Below are 21,248 nucleotides of genomic sequence, written 5' to 3'. Positions count from 1 at the left end.
GCGGGTCACGTGCTGCGGAGGCGCGGGGAGGGGCGGCGAGGCGGGGTTTATAGCTCTGGCGCCTGCGGGCCCCACGTTTTTGCCGGGGTCGTGGCTGCGGGAATCGCCTTCGGGACGCGCCTGCTCTTCGCCCATCGCTGCCGTCCTACGATGAGTGAGCGCCCACTCGGTGTCTCAGCGAGCCGGTCCGGAGCCCCCAGCGGCGCCCAGATGGGGTGGGTGGCTCCCCGGGGCCTCGGGGCCGCTGCTTTGCTCCCCGCGGGGCTCTAAGGTGCACGGGACGGCGGGGGTGGTGGTCAGGGACCCCCGCCCACCTCGCGGCTTCCAGGTCCTGGCTGGGTGGGTGCAGACTCCTGGTCCCGCGCTTTCAACCCTCGCCTTTGTGCGTTGAGCCTTCTTTCCTGCCAACGGATTGAGGGCGAGTGCTATCAAATGACCCTTGGCCCGCCTAGATGGTTGTGGGGAAACAATTAACATTTGTCGAAGGTACAGTATCGAAAGGGAAATGCTTCAGAAAGCCGATTTTTTTTTTCTTTTTGAGTCTCTGTCGCACACACTGGAGTGCAGTGGCGCTATCTTGGCTCACTGCAACCTCCACCTCCCAGGTTGAAGCGATTCTCCTCACTCAGCCTTCGGAGAAGCTGGGATTACAGGCGCGCACCACCATGACCGGCTAATTTTTGTATTTGTAGCAGAGCCTGGGTTTCACCATGTTGATCAGGATGGTCTTGAACTCCTGCCCTCAAGCAATCCACCTGCCACAACCTCCCCAGGTGCTGGGATTACTAAAGCCGTAAGCCACCGTGCCCGGCCTGAAAACCATATTTTATGGGTACACATTTTGTGGGTACAGAATGGGAGTGGGCTGCCTTACTGGCGTCTCTTCCGCCTTCAGGGTAGTGGCGGCTTATTTCTTGCAGAAGTGGAATCTTGGTCAGGGGAGGGTGTGCTGGCCGGCCCGAACACAGAGGACAGCGAGCAGGTTCTTTCCCTCCCAGCTCTGCTGGCTTTGTGTAGGGATGGGCTTTGGGGATACTAAGGTGACTTTTAAAGGGGTCCTGAAATGCTTCTTCCTCAGAGCACCTCCTTGCTCTCGGGCGTAGTTTTCTCCTAAACTAGCTTTCGTCCCTTCACAAGGAAGTTTTAATATGTCCCCGCAGCCGGGCGTGGTGGCTCAAGCCTGTAATCCCAGCACTTTGGGAGGCCGAGGCGGGTGGATCACGAGGTCAATAGATCGAGACCATCCTGGTAAACATGGTGAAACCCTGTCTCTACTAAAAAATACAAAAAATTATCTGGGCATGGTATCGCGTGCCTGTAATCCCAGCTACTCAGGAAGCTGAGGCAGGAGAATTGCCTGAACCTAGGAGGTGGAGGTTGCGGTGAGCCGAGATCGCGCCATTGCACTCCAGCCTGGGTAACAAGAGCAAAACTCCATCTCAAAAAAAAAAAAAAAATGTCCCCGCAAAGGGTTCCCACTTGATAGTCCTGTGATCCCCAGAAGAATCCAGGCAGACCAAGATATCTTCTATTTGAAATCTCTCTTTAGTCCTAACCTGGATTTTAATTTGGCTAGCATTTTTGTGAACAGATCCTGCCCTTCAAAAGGCATCTCTATATCTCGGTGGAGAAACAAGACAAGTATATCAACAACTTTGCTTTTCCCTCCTGAGTATTGCAAGTTTACACATAAACTCTGAAACCTTGCCTCAGAAGAGGGAGTGGGGTTGTGTGGGTGTGGGTCTCTCAGGAGGGAGACTCTGAGAGCTGGAGAGTGGAAAGAAGTGCAGAAGACTACACAAAACTCATCTTGATTTTTTTTCTCTACATGAAATCAGTATTTGCTTGCGTTTGGGAACAAATTTGGGAGAGTCTTATCCCAGTGTTCTGAAATAAGTCTCTTTTCTGCAGATTTCTCTCTCCAGGAAGAAAAATGGCATCCGTTGCAGTTGATCCACAACCGGTATGAATTTTGAGTAACCTTTGCCTACTTTCTCTCCTCTTGTGTTTTGAGAGATTAACAAGCCCACCCTCCCTACTTTGATTGCAGAGTGTGGTGACTCGGGTGGTCAACCTGCCCTTGGTGAGCTCCACATATGGCGTCATGTCCTCAGCCTATGTCAATACAAAGGACCAGTATCCCTACTTGAAGTCTGTGTGTGAGATGGCAGAGAAGGGCGTGAAGACCATCACCTCAGTGGCCCTGACCAGTGCTCTGCCCATCATCCAGAAGCTAGAGCCGCAAAGTGAGTTCTGATTTTTCAAGATGCAGTCAAGGGACTGGTCAGTGGTAAGCCCCTGAGCTCATAGCAGTAACATCAGGGACTCCTCAGCCCTTCCTGGGGCATACGTTGCCTTTACCTAGAAACTTTCAGGTGACCCTCATATCATAGAAGGCCTGTTTCTTTTTTCTTTTTCTTTTTTTTTTTTTGAGACAGAGTCTCGCTCTGTTGCCCAGGCCGGAGTACAGTGGTATGATCTCAGCTCACTGCAACCTCTGCCTTTCGGGTTCAAAAGATTCTCCTGCTTCAGCATCCTGAGTAGCTGGGACTACAGGTGCCTGCCACCATGCCCAGCTACTTTTGTATTTTTAGTAGAGATGGGGTTTCACAGTATTGGCCAGGCTGGTTTTGAACTCCCGAACTTGTGAGCCACCACGCCTGGCCATAGAAGGCCTGTTTCATAGCATTGGCAGTTTATGACACTTCAAGTAAAACTCTATGAGAAATCTCATACTCTCATACTCAGTATTCTCTCCCTCATTTCCTTCCAACCACCCTGAGGCAGCTAATCTACTTTGTCTTTATAGATTTGCCTATGCTGGATATTTCTTATAAATGAAATCATAAAATGTGTGAGTTTTTTGTGACTGGCTTCTTTCATCCAGCATAATGTTTTGAAAGTTAGATTAACCCTCAAAACATTATGCTGGATGAAAGGGATAAAAAGGGATGAAGCAGTAACTTCCACACTTTATTGTGGAATAGTAATTTACTGTCTAGACAGACAATATTTTGTTTATTAATTCCTCAATTAATGGATGTTTGGGTTCCTTCTACTTTTGGACATTATGTATAATGCTTCTGTGAACATTTGTATACAAGTTTTATGTGGACATATGTTTTCAGTTTTTTTTGGTATGTACCTAGGAGTGGAATTGCTGGGTTATATGATAACTGTTTAAGCTTTTGAGCTGCCAGACTGTTTTCCAAATCAGCTGTACCATTTTACATTGCCACCAACACTATATGGAGGGTCCAATTTCTCCACACCATGAACTGCTTTTGAATAAAGGTTCAAATCATTCCTCCCTCAAATAGTTAAGCCAGGGACTTTTAGGATTATCAAGAGCCTTTAGAGAGCTGCCATTCCAACTCTGCTACTTTCTAAATGAATTTGGTGCTAGTACTTGGCTTGGTATTCTTAGAAGGAAGCTCACACTAAAATCTCCCTTGTTAGGAAGATACAGGGTTGTCCTAGCATACTCTTTCCCCATGAGAACCCCAAATACACTGTCATGTGCTGAGGTAAGTGTAGGTAGGGATTCAACTGGCACGGGAATGCTAATTTTGAGAGCATTTTCAGGGAAAGCCTTATTCTCTGAATGAGAGTTCAGGGAAAGCCTGGCTATTCTTGGCATTAACATTAGGGGCCAGTTGATGAGGAAGAAGCTTCAGAGCCAGCTTCCTGTTTGGCCTTTCATTGCCTCTGCCTGCTCCTCCCTCACACCCCCGTGTTTCCTTATCTGCAGAAGAAAGTTGCCAGCCACTTGCCAGGTCTCCTGCTGTCAGAGCTAGAGAAACCAAGCAATGCATTCTGTGGTAAAAGATCAACGTTCTTGCCGTTTTTATAAGGCTAAAACTATAAGGTATGGTAATGTGTTCATTCTGTATGTACACACTACATTAACACTTTCCTATTTGTGATTTTAGTTGCAGTTGCCAATACCTATGCCTGTAAAGGGCTAGACAGGATGGAGGAGAGACTGCCTATTCTGAATCAGCCATCAACTCAGGTGAGCTTGGAACAAAAGTGCTGAGGCTTGACACCTCACATGTTTTCATCTTCTATCTGTTAGCACCAGCTGTACATACCACAAGTAGGCAAATACTTGTTTTTCCAACCTGAATCTGGATGTGTGTTTGGAAGAGGAATGGCCACTTCCTTACTTCCTGAACTGTTGTCAAGTTGTTTCTATGAAACAGAGAACTAGCTAGCCTGCTTTGGATTAGAAAACTTTTAGTGTGATCTCTATCAATTTGTGTCTTTGTTCCTGCAGATGAAATTGTTGTCTCAAATAACTGATTCCCTTGTGGTGTTACATAAATGCAAAGGTGTTATATAGAACCTTTTCTCACCTGGCTTGTACAGTGCTGCTAGGAACTACCATCCATATCGGATAGCTAGCCAGTGTTGATGACAATGATAGCTTATCTGTCCTGGTGATCCTTTAGTTCAGATAATGCCCTAAAATTTTGTTTCAAATTAAGAATACAGAATGGCACAAAAGGGTGCAAGTTAGGGAAAAATAGAGCTCTATCATTTTTTCGTAATCTAAATACAGTCATCTGTCACTTAATGGTGGGAATATGTTTTGAGAAATGCATCATTAGGTGAGTTTGCCATTGTTTGAACATCATGGAGTATAGTCTCACAAACCTAGATGGTAGAGCCCAGTAGTCCCCAAGGTTTTTGGCACCAGGGACTAACAGTCCCAGCTACTCCGGAGGCTGAGGCAAGCGAATCCCTCAAACCAGGAGGCGGAGGTTGTGGTGAGCTGAGATTGTGCCATTGTACTCCAGCCTGGGAAACAAGAGTGAAACTCCGTCTCAAAATAAATAAATAAACAAATAGAAAGAAATGAAAAATTTCATTGAGTTATTGAAAGCCAATAGTTTTCAATAGTTTTAAGAAGACCTTCCCCCAAGGTATTAACAAGTAATTTAGAGAAGGTTTTCTTGTCAGTGTTCCCTGTGGCTATGTGCCATCCTTCCTCCAGGTTCCCTCTATCATTGTATCCTCTAAACACAGACAATTGCAGCCGGGTGTGGTGGCTCACACCTGTAATCCCAGCACGAGGTGGGTGGATCACGAGGTCAAGAGATCGAGACCATCCTGGTCAACATAGTGAAACCCTGTCTCTACTAAAAATACAAAAAATTAGCTGGGCATGGTGGTGCTTGCCTGTAATCCCAGCTACTGAGGAGGTTGAGGCAGGAGAATTGCCTGAACCCAGGAGGCGGAGGTTGCAGTAAGCTGAGATCGCACCATTGCACTCCAGCCTGGGTAATGAGCGAAACTCTGTCTCAAAAAAAAAAAAAAAAAAAAAAAACACAGATAATTGCAAATTAATAACACCCAGAGGGCCAGGTATAGTTTGATCTTCAGTTTCCTCTCTAGATTTATGTGACTTTGGAATAAGCTATATAACCTTTTCTCTTTTTTTTTGAGGCAAGGTCTTGCTCTGTCACCCAGGCTGAGTGCAATGGCACAATCATGGCTCACTGCAGCCTTGACAAACTGACAAATTTCCTATCTGTTTACCTCATTTATTCCTCCAACAATTCCCAAGGATTGGCAGGTAGGGCAAATACATTTGATAGGGAAAATCAGGCTCATCAACTCTTAGTGACTTGCCCAAGACCTAAAGCTAGAGAGTGAGAGAACTAGATGCCTTCTCTAACTCTTCAGCTGTGCTGCCTTAGTTAAGACTATGTATGTCCTTGTGCTCATGTTTCTCACCAGCCAAGGGATCTGCTTTTCTACTTCTAGGTTGTTGCCAATGCCAAAGGTGCTATGACTGGGGCAAAAGATGCTGTGACGACTACTGTTACTGGGGCCAAGGATTCTGTGGCCAGCACGATCACAGGGGTGATGGACAAGACCAAAGGGGCAGTGACTGGCAGTGTGGAGAAGACCAAGTCTGTGGTCAGTGGCAGCATTAACACAGTCTTGGGGAGTCGGATGATGCAGCTTGTGAGCAGTGGCGTAGAAAATGCACTCACCAAATCAGAGCTGTTGGTAGAGCAGTACCTCCCTCTCACTGAAGAAGAACTAGGTAACTGGAATTTTCCCTTGAAATACTGTTTTATTAATCTTTTTTAAACAGCTCCATTGAGATATACTCTTGTCTTTAGTCTAAATTTACACAGTTGTGCAACCATCACCACACTCCTGTTTTAGAATATTTCCGCTACCCCAAAAGACCCTCATGCTTGTTTGCAGTTCTTTTTATTTTATTTTTTATTATATAGAGATGGGGTCTCACTATGTTGCCCAGGCTGATCTCGAGCTCCTGGGCTCAAGTGATCCACCTGCCTTGATCTTCCAAAGTGCTGGGATTATAGATGCGAGCCACCACAGCCGGCAATCAATCCTTATTTCCTCCCAAGGCAACCACTAATCTTTTTGCCTCTGTAGATTTTTCCTTCCTAAAGCAATCATAAATTTCACATTGAATTGTACATAGTATGTTTTGAAAGTTTAGTAAAAATGGGACTTGGGAAATATTTTTTGTAAATGGATTATCTTTAATGGATTGTTTTATAAAATTCTTATTACAAAGAATCATCATTAGATAATGTGTGCCAGGTAGCATGCGGCTCAAGTACACTCTAGGCTAGGCGCAATGGTGCATGCCTATAATCCCAGCACTTTGGGAGACTGAGACGGGCAGATTGCTTGAGTTCAGAAGTTTGAGATTAGCCAGGGCAACATGGCGAAACCCTGAAAATGCAAAAATTAGCTGGACATGGTGGCTTGTGCCTATAGTCGCAGCTACTTGGGAGGCTGAAGTGAGAGGATCAGTTGAGCCTGGGAGGTTGAGGCTACAGGGAGCCAAGATTGTGCCACTGCACTCCAGCCCAGGCGACAGAGTGAGGCTTCATCTCAAAAAAGTAGTTTTACTCTGGTGGAAGAAACGTGTAGATAGATGCATGCAGTGTGTATCAGATACAGTAATATGTTCAAGATAGTCAAGTCCATCAGCAGACATAAGCAGTTTTGGAAACATGACTGCATGATTGCTAAGTGATTGGGTCAAAGTAAGAAAGTCAAGATTCAGGTTAGAGTCCGGACCTCCTTATCACTTATCCCTGTGATACCTTAAGTTTTTTTTTTTTTTTGGCTCACTGCAACTTCCGCCGCCAGGTTCAAGCCATTCTCCTGCCTCAGCCTCCTAAATAGCTGGGATTACAGATGCGCACCACCATACGCAGCTAATTTTTGTATTTTTAGTAGAGACAGGTTTTCACCATATTGGCCAGGATGTTCTCATGATCCGCTCATCTTGGCCTCCCAAGGTGCTGGGATTACAGGTGTGAGCCATCGCGCCTTCCTCTTAAGTTTTTTTGTCTTTTCTTTCTAATTCCAGAAAAAGAAGCAAAAAAAGTTGAAGGATTTGATATGGTTCAGAAGCCAAGTTATTATGTTAGACTGGGATCCCTGTCTACCAAGCTTCGCTCCCGTGCCTACCAGCAGGCTCTCAGCAGGGTTAAAGAAGCTAAGCAAAAAAGCCAAGAGACCATTTCTCAGCTCCATTCTACTGTTCAGCTGGTGAGTAAAACTTTATTTTAAGGTATCTGAAGTGAGTTCATTTATCTCTAGGCCCAAGAGTTAATGTAATCAAAATCCAAGAATTTCACTCTTACTTGATGAACAACCCAGTAGAAAACTGGAAAAGAATATGAAGACAACTCACAGAAAAAGAAACTGGGATTACAGGCATGAACCACCATGCCCAGCTATTTTTTTTTTTTGTATTTTTAATAGAGATGGTATTTCACCATGTTGGTCAGTCTGGTCTCGAACTCCTGACCTCGTGATCCACCAGCCTCAGCCTCCCAAAGTGCTGGGATTACAGGCGTGAACCACCACACCTGGCCAACTTGGCAACCTTTAATGGCTACACAGTAGTCTACTGTGATATATCAATTTCATTAGTCCCATTAATGGTTGTGCATTGCTATAGTCTCTTGCAACTTTAAACAAATATACACATCTGTAGGATAAAAAGTAAAACTGCTCAAAGTATAGGTATGTTTGTAATTTTCCTAAAACTGTCTCTTGAATCAGTCAGTCCCTTACAGCAAGAGCTGCATAAGTGTGGTTCTTTCTCTACACCACTGCCAACAGCCACATTTCCAGCATGGCAGGACAAGAAAGAGGTGTTGGTATTTGACTCCTCAGAGCAAGATTAGCATTACTTCAGATATTTCAGCTATTTGTACTTCTTTTCCTTTTTTTTTTTATAATTTTTTTTCTTTTAGAGATGGGGTTTCACCATGTTGGCCAGGGTGGACTCAATCTCTTCACTCTATGATCTGCCCATCTCAGCCTCCCACAGTGCTGGGATTACAGGCGTGAGGCACCACACCCAGCCCTTATATTTATTTTTTTGCTTGAACCCAGGAGGCAGAGGTTGTAGTGAGCCAAGATCGCACCATTGCACTCCAGCCTGGGTGACAGAGCAAGACTCTGTCTCAAAAAAAAAAAAAAAAAAAAAAGGTTGCCAAGTTATAGAACAGTATTTACCATTCTGTACTGCCATAATAAAACCATTTCTTCCTGGAAGAGGAAATAGTTGGTTGGCCACAGGGAAGAGGAAGGTCGAATTGCTCTCTGTTATTTTAATGTAACTTACCCTTTACTCATATACACATTACATTTTAGTTGCTGGCTAGGTGCCATGGCTCATGCCTATAATTCCAACACTTTGGGAGGCCAAGGCAGGTGGATCACCTGAGGTCAGGAGTTCAAGACCAGCCTGGCCAACATGGTGAAAACTTGTTTCTACTAAAAATGTGAAAATTAGCTGGGCATGGTGACATATTCCTGTAATCCCAGCTACTAAGGAGGCTGAGGCAGGAAAATCACTTGAACCTGGGAGACAGAGGTTGCAGTGAGCCCTGATCATGCCACTGCACTTCAGCCTGGGTGACAGAGTGAGACTCTCTTTCTCTCAAAAAAAAAAAAAAAAAAAATTTTAGTTGCTTTACCTGTGCTGAACTGGAGGTTAATTTGGAGTCAGTGATTTAATAGTTAAATAGAGGCAGTAAAGAGCTACTACTGCTTGGTAACTTACACATATTGATAATAAATAACAGTGATAGCAGGAATAGATCTCATTCAACTCCAGGATATTCTTAGTTTTTATGTTGCCTGATTTACATCATATATCTGCAAACAGACTAACATGAATGTCTGACCTGTGTGTTTCTTTGTCTTGTTTCAATGTGTTTAGATTGAATTTGCCAGGAAGAATGTGCATAATACCAATCAGAGAATTCAGGATGCTCAGGATAAACTCTACCTCTCATGGGTGGAGTGGAAAAGGAGCATTGGGTATGATGATACTGATGAGTCCCACTGTGCTGAGGTAAGATGACTGGGACAGTCATTTGCTAGTTTCCAAAGTTCTTACCAAACTTTTCATTTCAATTTTTCCATACTCTGTCTTAGAATACTCTTCTCTATCAAAAGATTGAACAATACTTTGTACATAGATGGCTAGTTAAGTGGCAGAAAAGCAAAACTACACAGGGAGTAATTTTATTTAACAATCTGTGAATATACATATGCCCCAAGTGAGATACAACTAAACACAGGCCTTGCCCTCAAAATGGGTACAGACTAACAGGGGATACAGCCAGCCATGCTGTCCTATTGTCTTTTTTTGTTTTTGTTTTTTAAGATGGGGTTCACCATGGTGGCCAGGCTGGTCTTGAACTCCTGACCTCAGGTGATCCACCCACCTCAGCCTCCCAAAGTGCTAGGATTACAGGCGTGAGCCACTGCGCTCGGCCGTCTTTTTTTTTTTTTTTTTACGTGCTCCTTGCAGAAGAGGGCTACCCCATAGGCAGTATATTAAGAGTAGCCAAGTTCTTTTGTTTTTTAACAGCATAAATATAGACACTATTGGCCGGATGTGGTGGCTTATACCTGAAATCTGAGAACTTTGGGAGGTCAAGGACACCTAAGTCACCTAAGTCAAGACCAGCCTGGCCAACATGGAGAAACTTCATCTCTACTAAAAATACAAAATTAGCCAGGCATAGTGGTGTGCATCTGTAGTCCCAGCTACTTGGGAGGCTGAGGCAGGAGAATCGCTTGAACCCTGGAGGTGGAGGTTGCAGTGAGCTGAAATCATGCCATTGCACTCCTACCTGGGTGACAAAGTGAAACTCCATCTCAAAAATATAAGCACTGTGAAAATTTATGGTATGACTATCTCAGGCAGGCTTGGAGTCAGGGTGGGCGAGTCACATGGCTTCCTGGAAGAGATGAATGGTAAGCTAAGAACTAATTGGTGAATAAACTAGGTGAAACGGCAATAAGAGTATTAATGTTTCAGGCAGAAGACATAGCATCTTAGCTGAACACAGTAGCTCACACTTGTAATTCCAGCACTTTGGGAGGCCAAGGCAGGCAAATCTCTTGAGCCCAGGAGTTTAGGATCATTCTGGGCAACGGTGAAACCCCATCTTTACAAAAAATACAAAAATTAGCAGGGCTTGGTGGTGTGCACCTGTAGTCTTAGTTGGCTTGGGAGGCTGAGGTGGGAGGATTACCTAAGCCCAGGAGGTTGGGGCTGCAGTGGGCCATGATTATGCACTGTCTGGATCCAGCTTGCGTGACAGACTAAGACCCTATCTCAAAAAAGAAAGAAAGAAAGAAATATCCTCTTACAGTCCTAGAAAGTGGTTCTTTGTGTCCCAAAAACTCTGAGGTCAGTATTAAACTGTTCGTTCATATCTTGCCATTTTACATATATATTACACTACTAAGAGGGAATACATATATATATATATTAAATTATATATATATATCATTAAAATATATATATATATATTATACTACTAATAAGAAGTATATTTCTATTCTTTTGGGTCTCCCCTACCTAATATGTTTCTTCAGTTTAAGATGATGATCTTTGGAGACTTAGGCACTAGTTTGAATCCCCACCCAGCTGTTTTCCAGTTGTTAACTGAAGCCATCTACTTAAACTCTAAGCTTGTATTCATATATATGAAATGTGAATAATACTGCTGCACTCAGCATTGTAATGAGTATTTTTAAAAGCCAAAGAATCCACATATGTGGTCGACACATAACCAGCTTACTTTTATTGAACTAACCTTATACATAGCACTGTTGGATCCACTGCTAATTTTAAGTTTTATTTTTAGCACATCGAATCACATACTCTTGCTATTGCCCGAAACCTGACTCAGCAGCTCCAGACCACATGCCACACCCTCCTGTCCAACATTCAAGGCTTACCACAGAACATCCAAGATCAGGCCAAGCACATAGGGGTGATGGCCTGCGACGTCTACTCAGTGTTCCGAAATGCTGCCTCCTTTAAGGAAGTGTCTGACAGCCTCCTCACTTCTAGCAAGGGGCAGCTGGAGAAAATGAAGGAATCTTTAGATGATGTGATGGATTATTTTATTAACAACACGCCCCTCAACTGGCTGGTAGGTCCCTTTTATTCTCAGATGACTGAGTCTCAGAATGCTCAGGACTAAAGTGCAGAGATGGACAAAAGCAGCCAGGAGGCCCAGCAATCTGAGCACAAAACTCATTAAACCTGCCCCTGTCACCAATGCATGATGTGGCCAGCTAGCTGACACCTTTTGTTATTTTGAAATTAACCTGCTAGACAGCACTAAATTGGGAAGCAAGTACCTAGTAAAAAGGCCCTCAATTATATTATTTCCAGCTGAATTAAGAGCTTTAACGTTTCTGGCATTAGCAGATGATTTCTGTTTACCTGGTAAGAAAAGAATGACAAGCTTGTCAAAGCCTAGCCAGAACTCACAAAAAATTCAAGTGCACTTATGTTCCAATTCTGTGGCCAGTGTGTTGTCTCCGTTACTGTTTGTATTGAATAAAAACATCTTCATGTTGGCTGGGGTAGAAACTGGTGTCTGTTCTGGTATGATCTGAGCAGGCCTCTTTACTGGTTTATCTCATGATGATTGCTTGTACAACTTGATTTTAGTTTTTTATTTCTCAAATAGGAAAACTACCTTTGAATTCAATAAAAGTCACTGCAGGATAGACCAGTTATATGCTGTTTGTTCCATGTGCTCTGTGTGTTGCTTTCATAAAGTTGCTCAACCTGCATGACAGAGTTATACATACATGAATTTCAATTGGCCTGTGGGGGAATTTGGCAGAGTGAGAACATTGGAAGGCTAATGTTAAAAATGGGATGCTTGATAACAGATTTAACACAAATTAAAAAGTAATGTGCATATTCAAATTTTACTGGATGACATTTGCTCTCGGTTTGCCAATTTACTGGGCCCCTGTGAGTGGGTTTTTTTTTTTTTTTTTTTTTTTTTTTTGAGACGGAGTTTTGCTTTTGTTACCCAGGCTGGAGTGCAATGGCGCGATCTCGGCTCTCCGCAACCTCCGCCTCCTGGGTTCAGGCAATTCTCCTGCCTCAGCCTCCTGAGTAGCTGGGATTACAGGCACGCGCCACCATGCCCAGCTAATTTTTGTATTTTTAGTAGAGACGGGGTTTCACCATGTTGACCAGGATGGTCTCGATCTCTTGACCTCGTGATCCACCCGCCTCGACCTCCCAAAGTGCTGGGATTACAGGCTTGAGCCACCGCGCCTGGCGTGAGTGGGTTTTTAACCAGTAAAAGGACCTAGTCGTGTCTGACTACCTCACTGAAAAAGAATCAGAACTGAAAGGAAGTGAGTGATTGTTTTCATCAGTGTCATGTAAAGGCATTGGGCATTTCTTGCCAGGGAACCAGTTAAAGTGTGAGCCCTAAAAGGGAGATTCTTCAGTGTCCAGCCTGAGCTGGACTTAACTTACTGCATTTTCATTTTGAGACAAAGTCACTAACCTCAGTTGTTTTTGGGGAGGTACTTATAGAAAACCATGTGAGACTAACTACAAGTGAAAAGACTCATCCCCCAGTAGAAAAGGGTTCTTCTTACCACCTGCCTATGGTATCCAAACTTCTAGTCCATTCAATGTTGGTTATTTAGGAATTATCCTGAATCCCCTTCTCACACAGTTGCAATATGTCAAACTAGTTTTTAAAAGCCAGTCTCAGAACTTGTGTAATAGGCCAGGCGCTGTGGCTCACACCTGTAATGCCAGCACTTTGGGAGGCTGAGGCAGGCAGATCACCTGAGGTCGGGGGTTTGAGACCAGCCTGACCAACATGAACTGAAGTATAACTCAAATTTGTCTCTTTCTATCCTGATTCACCCCTTTCCATGAAAACAAGGAAGGAGCACATAACTTTACATGCTCCTTTGATGTGAATGAATGTATTAAAGATTTTTATTGGCCAGGCACATTGGCTTATGTCTGTAATCCCAGCACTTTGGGAGGCTGAGGTGGACAGATCACCTGAGGTCAGGAGTTTGAGACCAGCCTGGCAACATGGTGAAACCCAGCCTCTACTGAAAACAAAAGTTAGGCTGGGTGTGGTGGCTCACGCCTGTAATCCCAGCACTTTGGGAAGCTGAGGCGGGGGGATCATGAAGTCAGGAGTTTGAGACTAACCTGCCCAACATGGTGAAACCCCATCTCTACCAAAAATATGAATATCAACTGTGCATGGTGGCTGGCACCTGTAATCTTAGCTACTCAGGAGGCTGAGGCAAGAGAATCGTTTGAACCCAGGAGGCGGAGGTGGCAGTGAGCAGAGATGTGCCATTGCACTCCAGCCTGGGTAACACAGTGAGACTCTGTTTCAAAAAAAAAAAAATCTACAAAAATTAGCTGGGTGTGGTTGTGTGCACCTGTAATCCTGGCTACTAGGGGGCTGAGGCACAAGAATCCCCTGAACCAGGGAGGTGGAGTTTGCAATGAGATGGGATCATGCCACTGTATTCCTGCCTGGGCAACAGTGAGAACCTGTCTCAAAAAAAAAAAAAAAAAGAAAAAGGGCTGGGCGCACTGGCTCACACCTATAATCCCAGCACACTGGGAGGCTGAGGCGGGCGGATCATGAGGTCAAGAAATCGAGACCATCCTGGTCAACAAGGTGAAACCCCGTCTCTACTAAAAATACAAAAATTAGCTGTGCATGGTGGCGCGTGCCTGTAATCCCAGCTACTCGGGAGGCTGAGGTAGGAGAATTGCTTGAACTCAGGAGGCGGAGGTTGCGGTGAGCCGAGATTGCACCATTGCACTCCAGCCTGGGTAACAAGAGCAAAACTCCATCTCAAAAAAAAACCAAAAATTTGTCAAGTTATAAAATTTTTCTCCTCAGTGCAACTCCAGAAGTTAGTAAACAGGTGAGCTGAGTTGGAGGGTAGGAACTCCCTGGGATAGTTGAAGCTGCTTTTTAATTTGTTTTGCAGATAAGGAGCTTCTGGTTTTGGGAAGGATGGACTTTTGTGATGTAATGAGTTTCCACGACAGGGTCTATTCACTCACTTGCTACCCTGTTCCCAGTAACTGGCATTTTGTAAAGCCTCTGCCTCTTAAATGTTCTTTCTTTCTTTTTTGTTTTTTTTTTTTGAGGTAGAATCTCGCTCTGTTTCTCAGGCTGGAGTGCAATGGTACAGTCTCGGCTCACTGTGACCTCTGCCTCCCAGGCTCAAGCCATTCTCCTGCCTCAGCCTTTCAAGTAGCTGCGATTAAGGTGTGCGTCACCATGCCCTGCTAGTTTTTGTATTTTTAGTAGAGACGGGGTTTCACCATGTTGGCCAGGCTGGTCTCAAACTCCTGACCTCAAGTGATCCGCCGGCCTCATCCTCCCAAAGTGCTGGGATTACAGGGGTCAGCTATTGCACCTGACTGAATTTTTTTTTTCTTAGTCCAAATCACCCTGCCCCTTTGTGCCTCCAAACTCCCAGGACTGCTATTTTGCAGTTTATTCCAGTTGATTGGAAAATTCATAAGCTATATTTATACACATGATTTCTTATTTTGAATACATACCTTTGTGTTTCCCCATTATGGGAGTATGTGTGTTACTTAAGTTAGTACAGATTTTTTAAAAAAGAAGAGTTGTAGTGCTTACTGAACAGCTTATGAAAAGGAGACAGGTCTCAAAGCTCTTCCTGAGCAGGGACAGAATAAAATGTAGACCATTCTTAGCTTCTGGAAGAACACCAGCAGCCCTTGCTTTTTGCCGTGAGCTGTGCACATTGGTCATGGTTTTGCTATCTTTGTGTTTCAAGTTTGTGTCTACATGCATTTCATTCATTTGTCAACATGTCTCAGGATTTGTGGTGCTCTGGCTTTTTTTTTTTTTTTTTTTTTTTTTAATGGGCTGGAGTGGAGTGTTACGATTGGCTCACTGCAACCTTCGCCTTCCAGGCTCAAGCAATTCTTCCACCTCAGTGTCCTGAGTATCTGGGACCACAGGCATGCACAACCACACCCGCTAATTTTTGTGTTTTTGTAAAGTTGGGGTTTCACCATGTTGCCCAGGCTGGTCTCAAACTCCTGAGCACAAATGATCCACCCACCTCAGCCTGCCAAACTGCTGGGATTCCAGGCCTGAGCCACTGAATCCAGCCTGTTTTCTCACATCTTGCAGCTTCATTGTTGCATAAACTGGCAGAAAATTTTCGTTTTATAGACTTTTTTCCTCCAGAAAACAGTTGTTTTGAGGGAAAATACTAAGGCTAACACAGTATCTAACCATGGTAGGTTTGTAAACATGGGACTGCATGAAGCCTGGCATGGTGTGCCTGAGGGAGTGTTCAAGAATGTTTTTTCCTTTGCCTGTAATAATAATATAGTCTTTCTAGTTTGTCCTATGCAGAAATGCAAAGAAACATGACGCATTGGCCATTAACCTCTGAGCCTTAGTTTTCTCGTCTATTAAGTTAATGTTGCCACAACAGATGGAAGTGAGTGTTGAGGATGGGGAAGTGTTTTTCTAATTTGCACTAGAGGCATGGGGACATCATCTGTGGGACAGTGACATGTAGTATCTTTAACTTGGCAGTTCAGGTGTGAGTATATAATACCAGCTAATGGTTAGGAAAATGTATCCAGTTTGGTAAGGCAGTTACAGGTATTAAAGAGCTAATGAAACTGGGCCTGGTGGTACATACCTACACGGTCTCAGTTACTCAGGTGGCTGGGACAGGAAGATTGCTTGAGCCCAGGAGTTCAAGGCTGTGGAAAAAAAAAAAATTAACAAAGTGAAAAGGGAAAAACTAAAATTTGATTTACATGAGATATGTAAGATACAGGGCTCAAGGTCAGCTAAAGCCAAAGACTTGTTTTAGGGTATCTTTCTTGTTTACCTTTTGAGATTCTCATGCTACCTCCCTCCCTCCACCCCAAAATGGACTTCTTTGGAACTGAATTTATAAAACTTTAGTTTTAGAAATTACCGACTCCTGAAAAAAAAAAGGTGTCAATTTGACCCTCACTGGGCTAGACCCAGTTCATATTTTTAGAACTGGTGAGGTTTAAGGCTTTCTAACTAATCATCCTAAGCTGAGAGTCAAGAATAGAGTGCTCAGCCTGGCGTGGTGGCTCATGCCTGTAATCCTAGCAGTTTGGGAGGCCGAGGTGAGTGGATCACCTGAGGTCGGGAGTTCAAGACCAGCCTGGCCATCATGGTGAAACCCCACCTTTACTAAAGATACCAAATTAGCTGGGCATGGTGGCTTGCTCCTGTAATTCAAGCTACTGAGACATGAGAATTGCTTGAACTTGGGAGGCGAAGGTTGCAGTGAGCCAAGATCGCACCACTGCACTTCAGTCTGGGCGACAGAGCAAAACTCTGTCTCAAAAAAAAAAAAAAAAGAACGAAATTGTTTTTTTTTTTTCTTTGAGACAGAGTTTTGCTCTTGTTACCCAAGCTGGAGTGCAATGGCGTGATCTTGGCTCACCGCAACCTCCGCCTCCTGGGTTCAAGCAATTCTCCCACCTCAGCCTCCTGAGTAGCTGGGATTACAGGCACGTGCCACCATGCCCAGCTAATTTTTTTGTATTTTTAGTAGAGACAGGGTTTCACCTTGTTGACCAGGATGGTCTTGATCTCATGACCCCGTGATCCACCCGCCTCGGCCTCCCAAAGTGCTGGGATTACAGGCTTGAGCCACCGTGCCCGGCAAGGAAATTGTTAAGATTGTCAGTAAGATGACTTAGTGAAAAGACAGGAAGACAGTTGAAAGAAAAATGTTTGTGGTGGGAGGTACACAGAATTGCCTGGGATTATTCTCTTGCTTAAACTGGGCCTGCAGATTAGAGATATAATATGAGGTATAATATAACGAAAGGCTTTGAATCTCAAAAGGGAGCCTATCTTGATACAGAATAGACTTTCTAGGTTTTTAGCCTGGCACAGGTTTTATGAAAGTGCCATTTGAGAGTGCCATATAAAAGATAGTAGAGCTGGTCAGCCATGGGAGCTCATGCCTGTAATCCCAGCACTTTGGGAGGCCAAGGTGGGCAGATCACCTGAGGTCAGGAGTTCAAAACCAGCCTGGCCAACATGATGAAATCCCACCTCTACTAAAAATACAAAACTTATCTGGGTGTGGTGGCCCACGCTTGTAATCCCAGGTACTTGGGTGGCTGGGACAGGAGAATCACTTGAACCTTGGAGGTGGAGGTTGCAGTGAGCCAAATTCACACCACTGCACTCTAGCCTGGGTGACAGGCTCCATCTCAAAAAAGTAAAATAAAACAAAAATTTAGTGTCAGATCTTCTACTTTTAAGTGTACAATTCTGTGGGATTAAGCACATTTACGGTGTTATACAACAATCACCATTATATTCATCTTAAGCACAAATTCTGTACCCATTAAACAATAATTCCAGGATGGGCAAGGTGGCTCACGCCTGTAATCCCAGCCCTTTGGGAAGCCAAGGCAGGTGGATCACTTGAGGTCAGGCATTCAAGACTAGTTTGGCCAACATGGTGAAACCCATCTCTACTAAGAAATACAAGTAGCTGGGATTAAAGGCCTGCACCACCACAGTGGCGCAGGTGGCAGTGCATGCCTGTAGCTGGGCATGGTGGCAGTGCATGCCTGTAATCCCAGTTACTTGGGAGGCTGAGTCAGGAGAGTCACTTGAACCTAGGAGGCAGAGGTTGCACTGAGCAGAGATTACACCACTGCACTCCAACCTGGGGGACAGAGCAAGACTCCATCTCAAAAAAAAAAAAACAACCCACAATAACTCCCCAAATCCCTTATCCCCTTCTGTCTATTTTTTTTGAGAGATTTTTGTTGTTGTTTGCTGCTTTTCCTGTTAGGTTATCAGCTAGTTTTTTCCCTCCACTATTAAGATTCTAGCCTTTAGTAATATGTTGCATGTTATTAATGTTCGTGTTTTAATCTGTTGTTTGCTAAGAAACGTTACTTAAAGCTTATGGAAATTGTATATAGAGTAAGATTCTTTGTTCCTAAAGGCTTTCCTATGCAGAGAAGAGGTAGGGTTTTGTGATGGCTGTTTGAAGCATAAAAATACCTTTTGTTCCCTCAGTTGCTAGACATTTCCCTAGACACTTGCTTATGGAAAAGTAGGGGATTACTGTTTTTAAGAAACAACAGATTAATAGTTGAATAATGAGAAATGCTTTATATCTGGTATTTTTAAAAAAGCCTTCATTGACTAGGTTCCACCGCTAGTTAGTTCCCTTTTTAAAAGATCTCCTTAGGCCAGGCGTGGTGGCTTGTGCCTGTAATCCAAGCACTTTGGAGGCTAAGGTGGGCGGATCACCTGAGGTTGGGAGTTCAAGACCAGCCTGACCAACATGGTAAATCCCCCGTCTTTTTAAAAAAATAAAAAATAAAATAAAAGATCTCCTTAGTGCTTTTATAATCTGAGGGAATTGCGGGAATAAGACCACAAACATTTTTTCAAAAAGCACAGCTACGGACAAAGCAAGGTTCACCTACATGCACTAAAGTCTCCATGAGCTCACATGGACCTGACAACTCACTTCATCAGTGTTTGTTTCAATATCTGAGATTCTTCTTTTACAGGTGTTTGATTTCACCACCATAGACTTGACATCTGAGAATGATGAAATTCCAGATATTATAGCTTTGGAAGAGGAGAACAGATCAAATCATTCACATGCATTAGCTTTGTCCCCTCATGGCAAAATGGTGAATAACTAACAACAACAACAAAATACCCCTAGGCCAGGGACGGTGGCTCCTGCCTGTAATCCCAGCACTTTGGGAGACTGAGGCAGGTGGATCACGAGGTCAGGAGTTCAAGACCAGCCTGTCCAAGATGATAAAACCCGTCTCAACTAAAAATTACAGAAAATATAGCCGGTGTGATGGCATGTGCCTGTAATCCCAGCTACTTGGGAGGCTGAGACAGGAGAATTGCTTGAACCCAGGAGGTAGCAGTTGCAGGGAGCTGAGATCGTGCCACTGCACTCCAGCCTGGGTGACAGAGCAAGATTCTGTCTCAAAAAAAAAAAAAAATACCCCTTTTGGTTGAATACACAATTGATATTAGATTGAACTTCCTGTTTTTATTCCTGTGGATTTGAAGGGTGTTCATCTATTTTTTTGGCTACATTGATCTTAATTGCAATAAAAACTGACCTAAACTTTTGTAAGATATCATAGTTCTGTGTCATATATCCTTTAATATAATTATTTAAAGTTTAATTGCTGGAACACTTATAATAAAAACTGGGTTGCGTAATCTTGACTTCATGAGTTTTTTTTTTCACACTGGTATAGTGCACATTTGTTGTCTTTTGGTCTCCCATGATTCATTCATGCTTCTTTTGAGGGTCTCAGTGGGGATAGTGGTCAAGGTTTTTGCTTTCCCTTAGCCTAGTGGTGGGCATGTGACCAAAAGCAGGTCAACTGGGAGGAAGCATAGCGTGATGGGTAAGGGCTCAACCTCTGGGTTCTAATCTGGCTCTGCCAGTTACTATGTGATCCTGAGCAGGTTACTTAATTTCTCTGCACCTCATTTTTTTAATCTGTAAAACTGGAATAGCGCTAGGTTTGCTATGAAGCTTAGATAATTAGCATTTGTGAAAAGCTTAGAGCAGTGCCTGGCACAGAGCAGCATTAAGTATTAGCTGCCTATAATCCCAGCACTTTCGGAGGCCAAGGCTAGTGGATCGCTTCAGGTTAGGGATTTGACACCAGCCTTCAACATGGTGAAACACCGTTTCTACTAAAAAAAGAAAAAGAAAAAGAAAAAGAAAAAAAATTAGCCAGGCTGTGGTGGTACAGGCCTGTAATCCCTGCTACTCAGGAGGCTGAGGCAGGAGACTTGCTTGCACCCAGGGGATGGAGGTTGCAGTGAGCCCAGTTCGCACCATTACACTCCAGTCTGGGTAACAGAGTGAGACTCCATCTCAAAAAAAAAAGAAGACAGTATTAGTTAAGGGAGTGAATTGTAGAAGCAATCTGGGGCAGTGGCTCACACTTAAAATCCCAGCAGTTTGGGAGGCTAAGGTGGGAGGATCACTTGAGCCCAGGAGTTCCAGACCAGACTGGGTAATATAGTACGACCTTCTCTCTACAACAATAACAAAAAAAACACACACACACCTTAGAAAATTAGGCTGGGCATGGTGGCTCACATCTGTAACTCTAGTACTTTGTACTTTGGGAGGCCAAGGCAGGTGGACTAGAGGTCAGGATTTTCAGGCCACCCTGGCCAACATGGTGAAACCCTGCCTCTACTAAAAATACAAACATTAGGCTGGGCTCGGTGGCTTACACCTGTAATCCCAGCACTTTGGGAGGCCAAGGTGGGCGGATCACCTGAGGTCGGGAGTTTGAGACCAGCCTGACCAACATGAAGAAGCCCCATCTTAAAAAAAAAAATGCAAACATTAACTGGGTGGGGTGGTGGGTGCCTGTAATCCCAGCTACTTGGGAGGCTGACGTGGGAGGATTCCAGGCTAGTTTGGAATTCCCAGCCTCAAATGATCCTCCTGCCTCGGCCTCCTAAAGTGCTGGGATTATAGGCATGACCCACCATGCCTAGCTGCCAAATCTTCTTAGAATGAGGCCTAGTGAGTGAGGACTAAACTCTGACCTTTTTTCTTTCTGGCCCAAATTCCTAACTACTGAATTTAAGGAGTTACATCCTATAAACCATAAAAATCTCATCAGATGGATTTTGTTGAACCCTATATAACCCAGCTTACTTTCCAACCTGACTCTGACATAATATCACATGACAGATAAAGAAGGAAATAATGTTTTTTTCTGAAAATATGTTTCCTTGGTATATTTTGAAATGCGCCCGCAAAGCCATTGCTTATGGGGGGAAATCTACATCTGTAAAGAAGCTGGC

The 21,248-nt window shown here is 43.9% G+C and overlaps 1 protein-coding gene across 11 annotated transcripts; it reads left to right on the top strand.

The window, feature by feature from the left end:
• The first annotated feature begins 75 nt into the window (after positions 1-75).
• PLIN2 (perilipin 2) lies at positions 76-19,628 on the top strand. Of its 11 annotated transcripts, none has more exons than XM_078369936.1 (9): positions 76-152; positions 1,914-1,963; positions 2,051-2,246; positions 3,933-4,015; positions 5,773-6,058; positions 7,373-7,554; positions 9,242-9,376; positions 11,187-11,477; positions 18,947-19,628. In XM_078369936.1, the coding sequence occupies exons 2-9, from the start codon at positions 1,934-1,936 to the stop codon at positions 19,082-19,084; spliced, it is 1,341 nt and encodes a 446-aa protein (XP_078226062.1). In that variant the 5' UTR covers positions 76-152; positions 1,914-1,933; the 3' UTR covers positions 19,085-19,628. The 11 variants fall into 11 exon arrangements, with proteins under 11 accessions (XP_078226062.1, XP_008995746.5, XP_054112476.2 ...); XM_008997498.5 differs by having other exon boundaries at positions 76-215; positions 1,912-1,963; XM_054256501.2 differs by having other exon boundaries at positions 76-271; positions 1,912-1,963.
• The last annotated feature ends 1,620 nt before the right edge of the window (positions 19,629-21,248 follow it).

Source organism: Callithrix jacchus, chromosome 1 (genome assembly GCF_049354715.1).
Source record: "Callithrix jacchus isolate 240 chromosome 1, calJac240_pri, whole genome shotgun sequence".
In the NCBI taxonomy this organism is placed as follows: domain Eukaryota; kingdom Metazoa; phylum Chordata; class Mammalia; order Primates; family Cebidae; genus Callithrix; species Callithrix jacchus.
The sequence above is the reverse complement of the archived record's forward strand: the minus strand, read 5'-3'. Positions and strand labels throughout refer to the sequence as shown.